The 19,779-nt window shown below is 35.8% G+C and overlaps 1 protein-coding gene across 3 annotated transcripts in view; it reads right to left on the reverse strand.

Moving 5' to 3' along the window:
- FAR1 (fatty acyl-CoA reductase 1) overlaps positions 1-19,779 on the reverse strand; it is a 69,007-nt gene that overhangs the window by 20,930 nt on the left and 28,298 nt on the right. For all 3 annotated transcript variants that reach the window (XM_079789124.1, XM_079789125.1, XM_079789123.1), the window contains exons 2-5: positions 18,303-18,498; positions 11,661-11,836; positions 4,738-4,917; positions 888-1,065 (exon numbers count right to left, since the gene is read on the reverse strand). In XM_079789124.1, the coding sequence (XP_079645250.1) occupies positions 888-1,065; positions 4,738-4,917; positions 11,661-11,836; positions 18,303-18,491 (723 nt within the window). In that variant the 5' untranslated portion in view covers positions 18,492-18,498. The remainder of the gene's footprint in view (positions 1-887; positions 1,066-4,737; positions 4,918-11,660; positions 11,837-18,302; positions 18,499-19,779) is intronic.

A 19,779-nucleotide genomic window follows, 5' to 3' on the forward strand; every position in this document is an offset into this window, starting at 1 on the left:
TCAAAATTACTGAATAAAACAGAGGAAAACAGAATTGTCAAAGCAACAAAAGGCATTCACTTACTACCATTATAGAAATCTAGGTTTTTCCTAAATCAACTTGTCTATTAGTTTATATCTATGTTTACTCTTACTCCAGAGATTCAGAAATACCATAATGCCTTCCTTTCCTATATTACCATAGAACTCTCTCATATCTTTCTTAGCTTGTGATCTATATAGGGAAGAATCTACCTCTTAGAAGGCTTGTCTCCATTTGGTACTAAAAAGCAAATGAAATAAAATAAGATCCTGAATATTTTCATTTCTATCCCCTTCACTTCTGCAAGGAAAGCTAATCTATATATATAAAACACACTCCAGAACCCCTCTGATCCCCACAGGCCAGACCAAGGGACCCCACCTGCCAGAGGGACCCCACTCACTCCGTAAACACTGGGGAGGGACCATGGGAGGTTGGCTCCAGGGCATTTCTGGTCCGTCTCACCCAATCCTGGCCCACCAGCCACCTTCTAATTAATTTCCTTTCAATGTGCACAAATTTGTGCACAGGGTCACTAGTCAGTAAATAATTTTAAAAGCCAACAAATGTTGATGTGTCAAAAGTCCAAGCTCATCAATCACAAAGAAAAAATATAGGGCAAGATCTCCTTTGATGGAGATAACATCATAGTCCCGATTAAGATTTTTAAAATGTTTATTTGCATTCCTAAACAAACATTAAATTAGAAATAAAAGTACCAATAAATATGTCTCTTTCTATGAATAGAAACAGCTCTGCCATATTAAGCCATATTCAATGAATAGCATCTGCTCTTAAATCAAGCAACTGCCGATTATTTTAAAATTTTCAATTATAATTATTTAAAAGATTTCTAACAACTTACTGGAAAAGGTTCTTTCCAACTGGCACCAACAATTGATGGTCTTACAATTGCCACATTTAGCTTTGCTCCTTCTTGTTGTACAACATATTCTGCCAATGCTTTCGTGTATATGTATGTATTAGGTCTGTCTCCTATCAATTTGGGCGTGATATCATTTACTAAGCCATCATCCATCCACCTGGTAAACAAAGAAAGTATGCAGAAATGTTTTCAGATGTTTTACTATAAAATAAAATAAAAAACCTTACTTTGTATATTCAAACATATCTGTTGCTCTGACCCCAAATGATTTGACAACTCTTACTAAAAATATGCAAGTTAGTCTTCCTTTCATTATACATCAAATACAAGTCCATATATCTTATACCCAATTTCTATACCCAAAAACCTAGAGTTCTTTCATAAATCATATGGTAGGTAGCAAAGCTGATCTGAACTGATTTATAATCTTTTTCTTTTTCTTTTTTTTTTTTTTTTTAAGAGAACTCAGTGTGACTATTCATTCCAAAATAGATCTGGACCCATGGGTTTCAGATTAGGAACTATATTTCAGATTAGGAATTCCGAACACTGTAACATATTACTTATACACATTTGCAATGAATACACATTTACAATTAATAGAAAAGACCTAGTAATCTCTATGTTACTGAAAACTGTATGCTCTCACTAACGAGACTAACAGAAATTAAGGTAAACAATAAAATAAAATGAATCATGCTATAAAATTCAATTAGGGCATCATTTCCATCTGCAGCTAATATTTTTGGAACCTTCTTAGTATTTTTCTGAGTTTTTTTTTGTGTTTGTTTTTTGTTTTTTTATTCTCACAAGGGGTTATGTTTTGTTTTGTGTGTTTTTTAAAGCGGAAAGGAGAGGGGGAGAGAGAAACATTGATCAGTTGCCTCTTGTACACGTCCCAACTGGGGGGTTGACCAGGGATGAACATGCAACCCAGGTATGTACCCTGACCAAAAATCGAACCTAAGACCCTTCAGTGCATGGGACAAAGTTCCAACCAACTCAGCCACAATGGCCAGGAAACTTTCTCGGTGGTTTACATGCCTCTGGGATGAAGTACAATATTTTGGCTGACACTTGTATTCATCATTCAGAAATTAGTGCAGCTTGAAGATTTCCTACCATCTTCTACCCCAAACAAGCCTGTCAAGAGGTGGGATCTTAGGAATTTGGCTGTTTTTTATTTTGCTGCTCAGAAAACTTCCATTCCAGCTTCGTCCCTCTTTTGTGCTGGAATTATCCCTTCCCACTCACCCCTCCTTTTACACTTCACAGCTTTTCTGCTGCAGTCCAAAAGTAGCTGAGCAAGGCCTAATATGAAGTAGAAAGTCTACTTGGGAGCTGGTTCTGTTGGTAATGTGGAAATTACAAACTCCAAGGGAGCAAAGGGGCTTTTCAATGTCATTTGCTTTCAGAAACAAGGACTTTCTATTCTCTCTAAGGCCTTGGATTTCTTCTCCCTCATAAAATAGTCTGATAAACTAATTTTTAAAAAGAAAAAATGCCATTAAGTATGTTGCATTGTAGTTTAAAATTACTAATGAGTTCCTGCCTTGGCCAGATGGCTCAGTTATATGGAGGGTCATCCCATACACCAAAAGGCTGTGGGTTCAATTCCTGGTCAGGGATACCTAGGTTGTGGGTTCGATCCCTGAGAGAAGCACTTATGGGAAGCAACTGATCAATTACTAAATCATTTCTCTTTCACATCGATGTTTCTCTCTTTCTCTTCTTTCCTCTCTCTCTCAAATCAGTAAAAACATATCCTCAGGTAAAGATTAAAGGGAAATGAAAAATTACTAATGAGTTCTGGAAAAGAAAAACATTATTTGATTTTGAGTCTTACATGTTTTTAAAAATTAGTTGTGAATGGGTATAAAGTACGAATATTTTGTTTCTTTAGGGAGGACATGTTAAAAGGGTTTGAGGGTTTGGGATGAGATAAGTATTTTGCAGAGCTATCAATGTTCAAATAATTAAAAAATAAATAAGGGTATTTATTTATTTGAACAGTGGAACAATTCAATTAGCAACCTACTATGAAATTCTAAAATTCCTGCAACTTTCTCAGTGTATCTGAAGAAAAAGTCTACTCTGATAATCTGTAAAAGGAAGATTACATAGTACTAGGTGATAAGTATGGTCTTTCCCAGTCTAAATATCTGATTCCAATGTTATATACTTGTTTTCAGATACTTTTCCCTTACTGTCTATAATTCTACATATGCATAATTGTATATTCAGTGTACTGTCACATTCTAATGACAGCCATACTAACTGATAAAGAAGTATAAATTAGAGATTATCAAGATAAATTTTCTTTTGTATGTGGAAGTACTTTTAGTGCGTGAAGGGAAAAGAATACTAATAAAATTGAAGGGCAGTTGCTAATCAACTTAGAAAAACTTCAGAGTGGAGACAACTCTTGAAATATTGAAGAGATGTTACTACATTAAAAGAAAAAAATAACAAATGGCTAAATGGAGGAGAGACTTTAGCCAGTAAAGCCTAATCACTAACGTGAATTTACAGATGCAATCCATGAGTTATCTTAAAATTATCTGTTAGCCAGATTTCTTTGTAAGCAAGGAAAGAAGATATAAAATTAGAAGGTTACATGCTCTTTTTTTTCGGCAACTTAAGTGTTTGGATATACTAAATACTAATAAGAGAAAAAGTAAAAAGCTTCATTAACTTCCACTCAACTTTACCCAGATATTAACAACTTCTGTCTACTGACCTATGAAGAAAATGAGGTAGATATTTAGGACCATCTAAGAAACAGAGTCATAAAACAAAACCAGGGAATTACCCTAAGAATGTCTTAGTAAACTCACATGTTTATTAATTTCATTATAACCCGTCTGCTTCCCCATAGTGATTATCAGGAAAGCTTTAAAGAAAAAGACCTACATGCTTATTTTAGGAGAAAACTTGGAGAAAGAGTTAAGAACACTCTCTATAGCACTCCTGAAGGAAAAAGAATTGGAATGAGAAAGCAGGAAATAACTAAGGAGCTGAAAGTGATAGAATCTATGGGAAGAAAGATCTGAGGAGAAACAGATAAGAAAAAGGAAGTAAAAGACTACAGTAATATTATATGAGGATTAATAAATATGTGAAGATATGATGGATACTGGAAGGTTTTTATAATTATAAAAGAAAAAAGGTTTTTGTTTTTGTTCTGATCCTGTGTTGTTTCACCTGACAAGAAAGCACAGGCTGAACAAAGCAAATGAAATCTTGGCCATGGCATAAGCATACTTCACTTAATCCATATCCAAAATATCTACCATGTAATAGTTGTTGATAGGATCCTAGTCCTTAGAAAGATGACAAACAGTAACACTCAGAGTATCAATTAAAGGACCATGACTCCTCTGATTCCCTAATAACTAAAGATACCTCTACAGACATACTCCATTGGTTCATAATAAAAAAGATAATCTTTTAATAAGTTAGAAACTTGCTAATGAATAGGCAGCCATTAGTCCCTATGGTTTCAGATACTTAATCACTAAGATGGATTCTCTGGAAAACAGAGGCCCTAATATCATTGATGAGTCTGTTCAAAGGCCTACTTCCAATCAACACACCTGATCAAAAGAGAAAGCTCCACATTACAACAGTCATTTAGATATAAATCTATACAATAAAAAAAATAGTAAATATGTAATAATTTGTTGAATAAAAAAAAAGATGTGTGTGTATGTGTGTGTAAAGGGGTGGAGAGAGAGAAACTGAAATTGACCAAGAGATACATATAAATAAACTTGGATCCAAAGTTTTAGGATCAAAGTAAATGTATATAAATTTCAAACAAACATACTCTAAAGAATCAATCAGTTTCTTGGGATCCACAGGGGGTGGATAGACTACTTCTTCAATATGCTTTCGATTGCAGTAAGCATATGCTGTTGACACATGCATGAACACTTCCAGGTTCTTCATTTGTTGTGCAAGGAAAATAAGCTGTCGTGTAGCAATCACATTTAACTGAACAGCATCTCTGTAAAAGAAAAAGCAATAATAAAAAATTAAAAAGCTATGTCATTTATTTATTTGCTAAAATAAATCTTATTTCCATTAGAGAGAGATTGAGAGACAGAGGCTGTTTCTTTACAACTGATCCCTTAGCTCTGATTTTGTGTATTTTATTTCAATATGAAGTACATCCATTCTATCAGTCATGTTTAAAAATAAATATTTCCTGATTATAAAATAAATCTCACTAGAACTTTTAAATAAAAGTACAAATTAAAAAAATTTAATTACTCGGAAATAAACATAAATTATTTCTGCATCTCTGGCTTTTCAGTACCCCTGGTGGTCAGTGCATGTCATAGCGAGCAGTTGACTGGCCTTAACATATCATTAGCATATTACTCTTTGATTGGTTGAACAGATGACCAGACACTTAGCATATTAGGCTTTTATAATATAGGACTAGTACATATTTTACAAGACACATGCAAGATCCCAAAGTGATCTATACATTCCCTTCTTGAAATTTATTAGAAATAATTACACAAATACAAAAGTAAATATGAAGGAAAAAATCAATGAAGCATCATCTAGTAATAGCAATAGTCTAGAGAGTCCAAATATTCACTAGGTATAAAACAATTTAATAAAGTTATCATTTTATCACAATGAAAGAATATAGCCATTAAAATAATTATGACAACTATAAAACATGAAAAACCTAGATGAATATTGAAAAAATACATACATTATGAAATGAAGCAAGATTAAGAACAAGACTCTGGAATAAGACCTAGGTTTAAATAGTAGCTTGGCCTACCTATCAGCTAGGATTAGGTGACCTGGTAAAGTCACTCAACCATTCAGGCCTGTTTTCTCACCTGTGAATGGCAATAATGTTGGCATCTATCTAATAGGATTTGTATAAAATTAAATTAAATAAATAGCTTATAAATATTTAGCATTATTCCTAATACAGTCCCAAACAACCATTCAATAAATATTATTTAAGGTAATAAGATGGTGGGTAGTTTTTGCTTTCTGTCAAAATATTTGTTTACAGCTTGATATCTGAGGGGAAAAATATTTGAAATATTCAATACCAGTAATACTGTGATAAAACTGGAATGGTAATATATTATAGGTGACACTGTATGTGATATAACTGATCCATAAGAGACTAGGACAAAGTACTAGAAATTATAGAAATTATAGTTATTTATCTAGTTAACATAACTAAAATTAACTTAGAGAAAAAATTTGTTCTAACCCAAATTTTTCAAACAGAAAATCAAAAATCTTTAAATTTACTAAATAAACATCACATAAATTATGCTATATCAACATAGAATATCACTATACTATGAAAATTTTAACTATTAAAAAATTAGAAATAGGGAAGTTGTTTCTATAAGTAAAATAGAAGTTCTAAGTTTACATTTTATGTAAAACAATATATGTTCAATGATAGACTGCAAGAAAATTTTTTTAAAAATAAAAAGTTTTGAGTACTTTCTAAAATTCTTACATTTTCAGTATTTAAGAAAATAATCCAACCTTTTTAAGGGGCCAGGATTGTCACAGAATCTGGCCCAGTGGACTGCAAAGCAGTGATTTGATGTCTATCGCATTTGCAAAAACAATGTTTTGGAAGAGGTATACAGAGGACATTCTGTTACAGGTTCCTAAGGACCGGACAACAAGTTCTGGGTCACCAGGAACAAGAAATAATTCATGAAAGGAAAAACTCGCGTGCCTTATTTTTTTTCTCTTAATTTAATAGTATCCAAGAGCCTATGAAACATATTAGAAGGAAATTTTTTAAAAGTGAACTAATTGAATTGGGGTCTTACAATCATGAGTGTATCTTTTTCTTCCTTATCTCAACTGAGGGGGGGAATCTGTTTAAATGGAAATCCGGCAGAAAAGACCTTTCACAGAGAGGGTACTATCCACTAGACTGTAAGGCAATGGGCTCTTTTCTTTTGCATTTGCAAAACAATAGGTGTAAGGATAGTAATGTTTGGGGAGCAGAACACAAAGGATATTCTGTTACAGGCTCCTGAGGATGGTGACAGAGTTTCTGGGTCACTGAAAATAAGGAATAACTTGAGAGAGGAAACACTTCTGTGCCTTTCTACCCCTCCCCCGCCCATCTGTACCTGAGAGCCCAAACCTGAAGGCATTTTGTGTCAACATAAGTAACTCTTAGTATCACTGCCAGGCTAGTAACCTCACTCTATTTTACCACCATCCAATTTCTACTCCATTGAAATTCAGGCCAAGACCCTGACATGTTAGATCAGAAAGCATTTACTAGTAAACAAAAATAATGTTGTCATTATATAATGGTTATCTGGAGTCATAAATGCATACTAAATAAGAGTGACTTTGAAGTAGGCGTGGGGGGAATGAACAAATCTTTGTATTTATGGTCCATTATGAATATATATAGACATAGAAACCAATTATTTTAAAAAAGAAAAAAAAATTTGAGCTCCCAGTAAATTTTCTTGTTCACCTGTCTTCTATAGACAAGTTGGGTTGTTCAAAACCTCTGCTGATAATACTCTTAAGACTGTAAACCAAAGATCTCGCACTTGGCATGACAGACACCTGAGAGCTTATTAAAAAATGCAGATTGCGCCCAGCCAGGTGTAGCTCAGCGATTGAGCAATGAGGAACCAAGAGGTCACTGGTTTGATTCCCAGTCAGGGTATATGCCTGTGTTGTGGGCTCTATCCCCTACTGGAGATGAACAGGAGGCAGCCAGCCTTTGATGATTCTCTCTCATCATTGATGCTTCTCTCTCTCTCTCCCTCTCCCTTCCTCTCTAAAATCAATTTTTTTGTAAAATGCAGATTGCTGGACCTCATCCTCAAACACTTGTTAATATCTGAAGTAAAGCCTGTGCAACTGTATTTTAAATAAATTCCCCTCGCTCTAGCCGGTTTGGCTCATGGATAAAGCGTCTGCCTGCGTTCCAGGTTCAATTCTGGTCAAGGGCATGTACTTTGGTTGCAGGCTCTTCCCTGGCCTAGGCCCTGGTGGGGGTTCATGCAGGAAGCAACCAATCCATGTGTCTTTCCCTCTCTGTCTTTCCTTCTCTCTCCCATTCTCTCTGAAAATCAACGGAAAAAATGTCCTCGGGTGAGGATAAAATCAATCAATAAATAAATTCCCCTTGTCCCTACCTCTGAGAAAATACTATCTAGATGAGACCTCACTATTGTTGATTTTTAAAAACTTAATGAAGCTATATATAAACACAGATGTCTAGGGACCAATGAATCAGTCTTAGGGTAGTGGACCCAGACACCTATCATTTAAATCACATCCAAGGCTCTTGCTAAAAATGAGGAGTCCTGGGTATTATCCCAAAATTAGAGGATCTAAAGTTGGCGTGTACAGTCAAAAACTGTGCCTTTTAACACATCTTCCAAAAGTTCTTAAAATTCGGAATACATTCTAAAGTTTAAGAATCAATACCCTTAGATGCAAGTTTCTTGATCTTTTCTAACAATCAATCTCTACTTCCACTTCTTTCTGAACACCTATTACAACCCTTAATGTATACTTTTCAGTAACTCCTAATTTTCTATCTATATTATGGTTAAGCATATTCTTACTCCTATATTAGATTGGATGGACTTTGCAAATAGGATCTGTGGGCAATTTATCTTGAACTCCCCCAAAATATTGAGTACAATATGCCATTTTTTATTTGTGGGTTAACTTAAAATGTGGTTATAAAGAGCAACTGTTTTGTAAGTAGTTATTATATGCCAACCTACAGTGTTTTAGAATGTCTGGCCTAAATCTAATGTTGTAGTATCATCATTAAAAATGCTTCATAGAAAATGATGATTTCAATGATGAGGCGCTTTGGTCAGCAAACCTACCTGCCTTGACAAGCAAGAAAAGAACAATAAATTTTCTTATTCACCTATCTACCCCATCCTCTATGGTATCTCTAGTAGAAGAAGAAAGAATACTAATGAAAATATTTCCCTTCCATTAATGGTAGCCTTGCTTACTCCCAGGGAACAGAAAGAAAGAAAGATGGTACCCTGAAAGTACTGCACTTTGATGAGTTTAACCCCAACTAATGTTGCCTGTTCAGTGAGGATTATATATACGACAATTACCAAGTATTTATGTACTTTTTCTTGAAAACATTTTCTTACAGCTGTGTGGACTCTTTCTTTTGGTTATGAAAAAAGTAAAAAATAATAAAAGCTAGAACTGTGGGGGGAAATATCTGTTAGATTAACTATTTCATACTAAAAACCTACCTGTAATTACACTATCCTATAGAATAAAAGGCTAATATGCAAATCGACCGAATGGTCGAACTACCAGTTGCTATGATGCACATTGACCACCAGGGGGCAGACACTCAATGCAGGAGCTGTCCCCCTAGTGGTCAGTGCACTCCCACAGGGGGAGCATTGCTCAGCCAGAAGCCAGGCTTACGGCTGGCGAGCGCAGCGGTAGTGGTGGGAGCCTCTCTTGCCTCCGTAGCAGCACTAAGGACCCCTTGGGGGGTCCTGGACTGAGAGAGGGTGCAGGCCGGGCTGAGGGACACCCCCACCCCCTCCAGTGCATGAAATTTCGTGCACCGGGCCTCTAGTCCAAATATAACTGGCAAGTATCAAAAAACATATCTATAAATACACATATACATACATACATGCTTTTTGAAAATATGATTATACAATCTATATATAAAACCCTAATATGTAAATAGACCAAACAGCGGAACAACCGAACAACCAGTTGTTATGATGTGCGCTGACCACCAAGAGGGATGGTGGAGCAGGTGAGCAGGGGCGCCAGACGAAGGCACGGCGCCAGTCACTGTCATTGGGGTGAGCCTCTGGTGGTTACTGAAAATTCTTTGCTCTCTCAAGCCGCGGTCCCGCCAGGCGCTTGCACCTGCTGTCGACACCAGCTGGCGCTCACACCCGCTGCCAGCGCCCAGCGATGGCCCCAATCGCTGCCTGCCCCAATCACTCCTCGGGGCTTCTCCACCTCCCCCTGCTCCTAAGGGGTGATCAGGGCCAGCTGCCACCTTTCAGACCCGCTGCCGGTGCCAGCACCGTTTGCACCCACAGTCGGCGATGGAGCCACTGCTTGCACCCACTGCTGGCGCCCAGCGCCGGTCCTGATCACTCAGCACTGTCAGCAGGTGCGAGCAGCGGCTGCTGGCCCCGATCGCCCCTGAGGGCTTCTCCACCTCCCCCTGCTCCTGAGAGGCAATCGGGGCAGCAGCTGCTGCTCCCACCCACTGACGGCACTGGCACCCAGCGCTAGCCCCAATCACTCCGCGCCGTCAGTGAGTGGGAGCGGCAGCAGCAGGAATGGGGCTGCCAGCAAACAGGGGACAGTGGGCCTCGGCGGAAGGGGCCAGGCAGGGGCACGGAGCATGGGCCGAGACCCGCCCCTGTGCCCACCACAGCCTTGAGGCCCACATTCCCTTTCAAGGTGCACAAATTTGTGCACTGGGCCCATAGTAGTTCTAATAAGATTCTTTTGTCACTTTTCAATCATGAACACCTAACAGCTGCATAAAAAGTACTAAAAAGTAAATAATAAATTATAATCACTAGATAATAAACAATAAAGTCAAGATTAGAATTAAAGTAATTCCAAAGCTCTTCAGCTTTCTATTACACAATGCTGCCTCAGCTTCCTCAAGTATAAAGTAGATTTGCCCATACTACTACAGTGGGTAATGTTAGCATGGAGTAAAATAATGGATGAGAAAATACCCTGAAAACTATAAAGCACTATTACAGAAATATAAGGGACTATTTAAAGTGCCCTCACCTGGGATATAAGCAAAACACATTGTAATGCTTTGGCACTGAACTGTCATGTTATATAATGTCGATTAAGGTTTACACTTCTATGTTAAAGACAAAATGGGTAATAACCTCAATTTAATTCATCATAATTTAATTAAAAACATTTTAAGAAAAAGGCCTTCAAGTAATTGTGAAACCTACAGAAGACTGCACCAATTTAACTGGCATAAGACCATACAATTAGATTAATATTAACATTAAAACTGTATTTTTGAACATACATCAAAAAGAATGCTTTGAATTAAACAGCACTGTTTGAAATTCACATTTGTTCATTTTAATAAAAATTAGTGAACATTTAGAATTTTTTAAATTGAAACAGGCATCTTAAAGTAAGTCCAAGTTATTTTTTAAATTAAAATTATGTCCAATGTACCCTGTCCCTAACACTGCTAACAAAGTTTTAAAACAAAAAAAAAAGGCATGACTTAAATTTATAAGCTGATTTATCTTATTCTACAAACATGAGCCTAATTGATTTAAATTTGCAGATGAATATATGTGCATAGAAAAATAAAGTTGGTCAGGTATAGGCTTCTGAAAGAATGGAGGTAAGAGGAAACAAACACTATTAGTTGTTAAAACTAACACTCCTACCCAAGGTGAACATTTTTTCTTCGGTAATTACACTATCCTAATATAACTCCTATGTCTTACCTTTCCCCTGTCCTGTATTAAGATGCATGGCAACTTCTAATAAATATACACTAGCTATCCAACGTTTTTAAACTGATAACAAGAAAAAGGAAATTCTTTTTTTTTCTCACTATGTAGGACACTGAAAGCTACAAGTGACAGTTTCAAATCATTTTCAAAACAATTTGACTGAAAAGTAGAATTCAAATTACATCTTTTAACCATGCTTAAGTTCAAATATCAGATAAATACCTTTACTTACCTTAAATTTTCATTAAACCTTACTGTAGCTGCACAGTGAAATATAATATTGGTAGAATCTATGATGATCTCTTTATCTTCTTCACTAAGAGCCAGTTTAGGTTGGGTAAGTTCACTGTTGATTGCTACAATTTTCTCCTTAAAATCTGGATTTTCATCTCTCAATCTGTCAAAGAGCTATCAAAGGGGAAAAAATATAGTTTAGGGCAGCACTTTTCAACTTTCTAAAACACATGATCACCTCCCTCTTTTCCACTAATGATCACTATTTTTAAAGCTTCAATTATACAAATCCTAACGCTGCTATTCTTAACGGTTATCATTCTGTATAGAAAACATCCTATGAGGCGCACATTATTATCCCCATTTCATAGATGAGGAATCTGAGGAATCAGGGAGGTTAAGTAACTTGCCCAAGATACAGAGCTGGTAGCTTGCACAGTTAAATTTTAATTGCCCATGCCTCTGTTAATTAGGTTATATTATCACTCAGAATAGACGTAAGCAGTGCAAGTATCAGGACAACGTTTAAAATGATTATTCAGATTTCTCAAATCCAGACTTTAATTTACAAGGAAAAACTAGACAAGTGAATGAACAAATAAAATCTAGTGTTATAAGTAATAAAATAGGAGTAATATTACACTGCTATGACACTGCACAGGAGAAACAACTAACCCAACTTGGGAAAAACCTACGATTATCAAGTAGAAGAATCGTGTTCCAGGCAGAGGAAGTAGCATGTATAACCACTTATAAGTGAGAGAGGATTGATAAATCTGGGAAACTGAAAATAATTCAGTAGCCTGGCAAGCGTGGCTCAGTGGTTGAGCATCGACCTATGAACCAGGACGTCACAGTTTGATTCCTGGTTGGGACACATGCCCAGGTTGTGGACTCAATCCCCAATGTGGGACTTGCAGGAGGCAACTGATCAATGATTCTCCCTCATCATTGATGTTTCTATCTCTCTCTCCCTCTTCCTCTCTGAAAGCAATAAAAATATATTTTTAAAAAAAAGTAATTCAGTAAGCACAATGGCTGGATATGAGGGATAAGGAATATAAACTCCATGAAGACAGGAACAATATCTGTTGCTCAGCATGCAGGCCCTAAATATAAATAGCAGAGTGCTCAGCAATACTGACATGATAAACATTTGTTAAGAAATAAACTCATTGGGTGGAAAACACTGGAAGTGAAAGTAGTACAGTTACAAAGATACAAGTTTTTGAAGGTTTTTCAAAAACTGTTTTGTGAATGTTGAGTGTAAAGTGCCTATGTGACACCCCAGAAGACAGATCTAGTAGAGGTAACTGGCTCTGTGGGTCTGGAGTTCAGGGAAGAGAGAACCAAATGGATACAGACCTTACTAACCACACCTGGTAGCAGCAGTGATAGGTACCCAAAGTCCAGACCACATGAGGCTTTTTCCAAATTCAATTTAAAACACAACTATTAATGTAACATAAAAAAGACAATGCTGAGTAATCACCTAACCCGACCAGGTAAGAAGAAAACAAGGCCTAGAACCAAACTTTGAAGAATATCAATATTTAAGGGATAAGCTGAGAAAAAAAGAATCTGAGCAATGACCAGGAAAGTACTTTTAACACCTTGAATACACATTTTTTTATTCCACATGCTTTCATTCTCCCAGATTGCTAATGACCTTTAATACCCCTTCATATGAGGTATCTCCACCAAGACATGATCATGCTGCTTCACAAGTTACATCACAAACTTAATACTTTTCTCTTCTCTAGTCACCATCTCTATTCAATACCATTTTCCCCCAATGGCACTCCAATTAGTTCCTACTTTATTCCATTCACTAATGCCCTCTTTAATATACTAACTCTTACAGAATTTATTTCTTGGTCAACTACTTTAATTTAATCCTCACAATCCAGTGGAGTTTCTTTTCCCAGAGGCATTCCTATAATCAGTGGTTCTCAAGTTGGTACCATTTTGCCTCCAGGGAAGATTTATTTGGTGATGTCTGGAGACTTTTTGGTTGTCACAACTGAGAGGGTGAGGGAAAGAAGCAGCTGGCATATAGTGAGTAGAGGCTAGGAATGCTGCTGTGACCCTACAATGCACAGGACAGCTTCCCATAACAAAGAATGATCTGGCCCAAAATGTTAATAGTGCTGAAATTGAGAAACTACCATAAGACAATGAATGTCCCACTATTCATTGCTGTATGCTTTTTGCCTATGCTCTTTATTCCTGTTTCAAAATCATTGTAGGCTTACCTTTAAGTTTCTTACTAACTTTAAGTGTCTATTCATTGCTACTTTTCATAAAAAGGAATCATTTTATTGATGCTATACATAATGGAGAATGAGTGGCCCTAAGATTGTGGCAGGATATGCTAGACAGGAGTTAAATGCATAAGAAAAAGGATATAATGTATGGAGTAGTCTAGTAAAATATTTGGACAAATATTGAGGGGAAATGCATTTTTTTTATTGAAAATAATGGCCAGATGTTTAGACTAAACCAAAAAAAATTCAATGAAATTTCAGACATTATAGTAAGTGGAAGATATTAATTTTTTTTACAATAGATTCACCATGGAGGAAAAGATTTAGAAGCACTGCCCTGGAGACCCCACAGGGGTGGCCCAAATCTTTCACATTATACTCAGGCCCTCAATTTTAACCAAGACATCAGCTTCAATAACTGCTCCTATCTTATCTTTCTTGACACCTCTACACTCTCTTCCTTTCCTCTTCCCTCTTAAAAACTCTCTGGACTGTAGGCTCCATTAAGACAAGGACTCTATCTTATTTATTCCTGGATACAAGCCCCTGCATTAAATCAAATATTTAGCACTAAGTAAACACAATAAATATTTTCTGAAAAATAAAAACATGAATAATCGACATTCCTTTGGGGGATATGCCTACAGAGTCAGATTCCTTATGTGCACCAAATTTGAGCTCATACTATTCTAACCCCAGCTTCATTCTCTGAATCTTTCCTCCAAGCTTAGATTCAAATTAATTTTAGATGTCTGTTAAAGTCAACTCTTTCCTTAAAGTATGAACATTTGCCCCTATCAGGTATATTCATAAGAAGGTACCAGCAGGCTGTTCCCAAATGATCTAAGCAACACTGTACACTCTTACTCAGCAGCAGTTCTCAAGTGTTGTCTAAGGATCCTAGGAGTGCCCAGGACTATATTTTAGGTAGTTCACAAGGTCAAAATTATTTTCATACTATCACTAAGACATTATTTGCATTTTTCACTTTCATTCTCTCACAAGTGTAGAGGAATTTTCCAAAAGCTACATGTGTGATGACATCACTATTCTGATGGCTAATGATATTCTTTTTTGTGTGCTTGTATATTCTTTATTTTTTGCTTGTATATTCTTCAAAGTTTGTTTTAATTTCTACTATGGTAAATATCAGTAAGATAATGAAGCAAAGCCTCACAAAATAAAACCTCTTTTAAGTACCCAATAATTTTAAGAGGGTAAGGGATCCCGAAACATAAAGTTCGAGAGTTACACTGCCTTTAATAAACAGAATCTTTTAACCTATTTGGCAGATATGGAAAAGTATAGCCACAAGGTAATATCAATCTGCATTACACTGAAATCAATCTATCAATTCAAAAAATTTTCTCAAGAGTTAGAACTCAGTCCATCTCACTTCTTGGGGGAAAAACTGAAAATGAACTTTGTACCTCCCATACTTTAAGATGGCAAATTCTTCAATCACAGTTATTTTGTTTATGTTGGTTAATATTGAAATATTAACTCCCATTTTACTTTTAAAAACAAGTACCTAGAAACCTCATGTGGTAATTCTTTGAGTTTATACCAGCTACACTTATCTCATGTTTAAATATAAATATTTGTCTGAAGTCCTCTTCCTCAAGTCAAACAAACAAAAATTTTAAATAATAATAAACTAACAATTTTATTGTATTTTAGGAGGCAGAAAGCCCAGCGGGAGAGAGGAATGTTGGCAGAGAATACCCTGGCACTTAATATTTACTTCACATGTTTTATATAGCTCCCAGTGTAATAAAAATCATAGCTTGTCCTGATGCTCTTTCTACCTATCAAGCAGTTCCCATCTCAGAGCCTTTGCCCTTGCCATTTCCTCTGCCTGGAACACTCTTCCTCTACATTCCCACAGGGATTCTTCCTCACTTCATTCAGGTCTCTGCTCAAATGTCACCTCAGAGAACTCTTCTGACCATTGGATCTAAAGTAGCACCTCCATCACTTTCAATCTCCTTTATCTGCTTTACTTTTCTGCACAGCATGTATCGCTATTCAACATGTTAAGTATTTATTAGCTTGTCTCCCTAACTAGAATGTAAATTTCCCAAATGCTGGGATTTCGCTGCTATATCTCTGTTACTGTACGCAGGACTCCATGTATCTTTGTGGTAGGAGGAAAGAACACAAGTACTTCAGAATTTGAGGCAATGGGAAGAACGTTACAAAAGTGTAATTAGCTATATGAATTATACTATCACTGAGTAACTCTCAAAAGAGTAGATCTATTTTAAAAACAGTAATTCAGAGAAAATTAGTTTTTCCAGTAGAAGTAAGAATTACTTAAAGTGTTCATGTGGGGAAAAATTGAATTAATAAAGTGAAAAGTGGAGACAAAAGTAAGTATATTTTTATTCTTTAACCCCATATTAATAGTATCAAATAATTTATTTTAAAAGGAGAAACTATTAATTTATACCTCACTGTTAAAACTGTGTGGGTATAAGATTACCTTTTATAAGGGGGGAAATATAAACAAGGAAAATGTGGATGTTCCACACATAAGTGAAGTTCACCTTTCTGAACCAAAATTATATTTGAATGGAAATCATTCCCAAACAATAAATATCTCAGTAAAGAAAACATTCTAAATATAATTTAGTCTTTTAATTCATCCTAAGTCACCATGTTAATATTGGTTACTGTATTTTATTATAATGCTGTGATGTTAAGACAATTAAGAAGTTATATTTTAACACCCCTAAACTTCTATACAGGTTTTTTTCTTTTTTTTTTTTCCTCATAATTGTTCTTCTGTTATCATATTTTATCACTTCCAGGAGATATGCTTCCCATTATTGCCCTAACCCATAACCTGACTCTTCCTGCTGTGTGTTACCTCTGTTTTTCTCTGCTCTTCTTTTTGCTCTTTGTCATGTTCTCTTCTAATTTTTGTCAACTTGGGCACGAATTGCCATTTGCTTCAGGAGATTAAGCTACTTTCACTCAGTGTACCAGGTACAACTCTTGCAACTAGTAAGTAAGCTATGAACTCCCATTGTACCACAAAGCCCTCCCATCACCTTTCCCTTACTTTCTTATCTTTTGGGGAAGTAATGTTATAAAATGAAAAAATAATAGGGACTTGTTATCAAGTCATCTGTGTTATCTCCACCATCAGCTCCATAACCTCAGATAAAATTATAACCTCTGAGACTCATTGTCTATACTTGTAAAATGGGATCTAGCAACATCTGACCTGAGCATAAGCTCTAGGTCAAATGCCAGAATTAGATATTGGCTCAAACACTTCCTAACTATATGACCTTATAAATGGGAATAACACCAGACTTACCTTAAGGAGTTATTGTGATAATTAAATAGATATGACGTGATTTGCACACAGTTCCTGGCATACAGTAAGTACTCAACAAACTATTAACTACTTTATGGATTTCTAGTAAAAGATGAAAACACACTGGAAAATAAATCATGTCTAATAAATTATTTATTGATTAACCCTAGAGAGTGGTAAATTTATAATTAATCATTATATCTTTTGACACTTTTCAACAATCTTTAACTCAAGAGTGATTCAGAGGTTTTGTTTTTGAACCATAAGTCACTGAGGTTAAAAGATATCATATACCTACACAATAATTTAAAAACTACATAGATAACTACACTAAACTTACTATGAATGAATGTCAGATAAATTCATTCATTTTTAGAGAATTCAAAAGCTTATGACTGTGAAATAATTTTACTCCAGCTCATTTCCATTTTTTCTTAGCAATACAGAGGTAGGCAAAAGTAGGGTTACAATTATTTGCATAATAATACAGTAATTAATAAATAATATAATACAGGAATAAACTCGTGTTTCGCATACTCACAACTGTAAACCTACCTTTGCCCACCCCTGTATTTTTCTAAAGTTTCAAAATGTATGACATATTCTTGTATTCTATTTGACCCTTCTGTCATCATGTTCTTATTTGTCAAAGAGAAGTATGTGACTTTGCTACCATTTAATACTGTTGTAGGTAGCAATTAGTGCTTACAAATTTTTAAGTGTTATCAAAGCACAGTGTTTCACAGCATAGATCATTAGAAATGACCTCTTAATTATTATTATATTCTGAAGTCTACTTAAATCACAAATAATCAGACTCAAATTTTCTAAAAACACATTAAATATCTACCATAAGAGTAATTTAGACTTGTTATATAATTCTGCCCATCACAGAGAAAAGATTTTTTCTTCTATTGATCACAAGTCATACCCAGTTTGCTGCCATTCTTAGGGTATTTTTTATTAATTTATTTCAGGATACTGAAGAAATATACACACAACATGATACTTTTTCCTCTCCTCCAAATGATTATTTTCCACTTACCTTGCCACTGATGACTTCTTCTACTCGCTCTTGGGGTGTCTGTCCAGCTTTCTGCCTCACCAAAACATATACTAAATTCACCTTCGGACAAGACCTCAGCAACTTTTCCAGAAGTACCTTCCCTAGGAAACCGGTAGCTCCAGTGAGGAGAACATTCTTGCCTTCATAATATTCTGGGATTGAAACCATTCTGATCCTAAGGAAAACACAAGTAAGCATCAAAGATTTATGTTCATTCTTATGTACTAAAGTCGCTTGGCATTCAAATAAATATTTTAAAGGACAGGCAAAAATCAAAGTTGAGTGTTAACAAAAGGAGACTTTAACCTCTGGTTCATTGCAGTAAGGTGGAAAATAAGGAACCACAACTATGGCTTCTAATCCCTGTGTTCTCCCCCTGGATCACCTCAGACAAGTCACTCTCCTCTGGGCCTGGGTTTCACAATTTGTACTAAATGGCTTATAAAAAGTTCTTCCAGCAATAAGAACTCAAATCTTCATTTAAACCTCACTTAAACCCAAACACGAATGAATGGTGTCTCTCTGTCTCCAAAAGGATTTATAACACCAAATAGAGGTCAGCAGCAAGACTCAATTGCCCAGCTTGTATAACATCGCCAGGTGTCATATTCACCTATCATCACCAGTTGAAACAAGAAGAGGTAACACCAAGTCTTTTTTCCTACATTTCTATAGTGACAATATATCCAAAAGGTGCTTCAATCTCCCTTTGAAAAAAGCCATACTAGAAATATATGAGCTGACTTATCATCTTTATCCAAATTCTACTGAAACAGCAGAAAAGATAGTATGCTAAGAGAATGAACAAAGAAAAGAACCACAGAAATGGAGAAAAACAAGATGCAGAAGGATTCAAGCAGTATGTCACTATGCAAAGCTCAAACACATTTAAAACAATGCTCTTTATTGTTTAGAAATACATACAATATTAATAGATGCATGAGAGGGAGTGTAATAAAATCAGAGAAAAGAATAGAGAGCTTCAATTGTACTTATTTTTTATTTAAGCTGTCGAGTAGATACATGTGTTTTATGTCCAAACTTTTCATAACTGTAAGAAAATTCATGATAATCTGAAAATAAGAAATAGACCCATCAACAAGCAGGAAGGAAGGAAGAGAAGAAGGAAAGGGAAAGGGAGGGGAAGGGGAAGGAACGGAAAAAAAAGGGAATGAAAGGGTAAAAAAGGTGGGGAAGAATTTCTAAAAGAAACATGAGACTAATTGGCTAAAGCTGTAGCAGAAGAAATAACAAACTGACCAAAACAAGCATATGCAAGGACTATAAGGAAGCAAGAGCTGTCCCAACCCCCTGAACAGAAAACACCAAACTAAGGAAAAGAAGCTGAGTTAAGGGAAATCAATGTATTAAAAGCTGCTAACAAAACAGCAAAGCCACTCATGACAGTCTTACTTCCTGTATAAACTTTGGTTCCTCAGGCTTAAGTATCCAGATC

This window comes from Cnephaeus nilssonii (genome assembly GCF_951640355.1).
Source record: "Cnephaeus nilssonii genome assembly, chromosome: 13".
NCBI lineage: Eukaryota > Metazoa > Chordata > Mammalia > Chiroptera > Vespertilionidae > Cnephaeus > Cnephaeus nilssonii.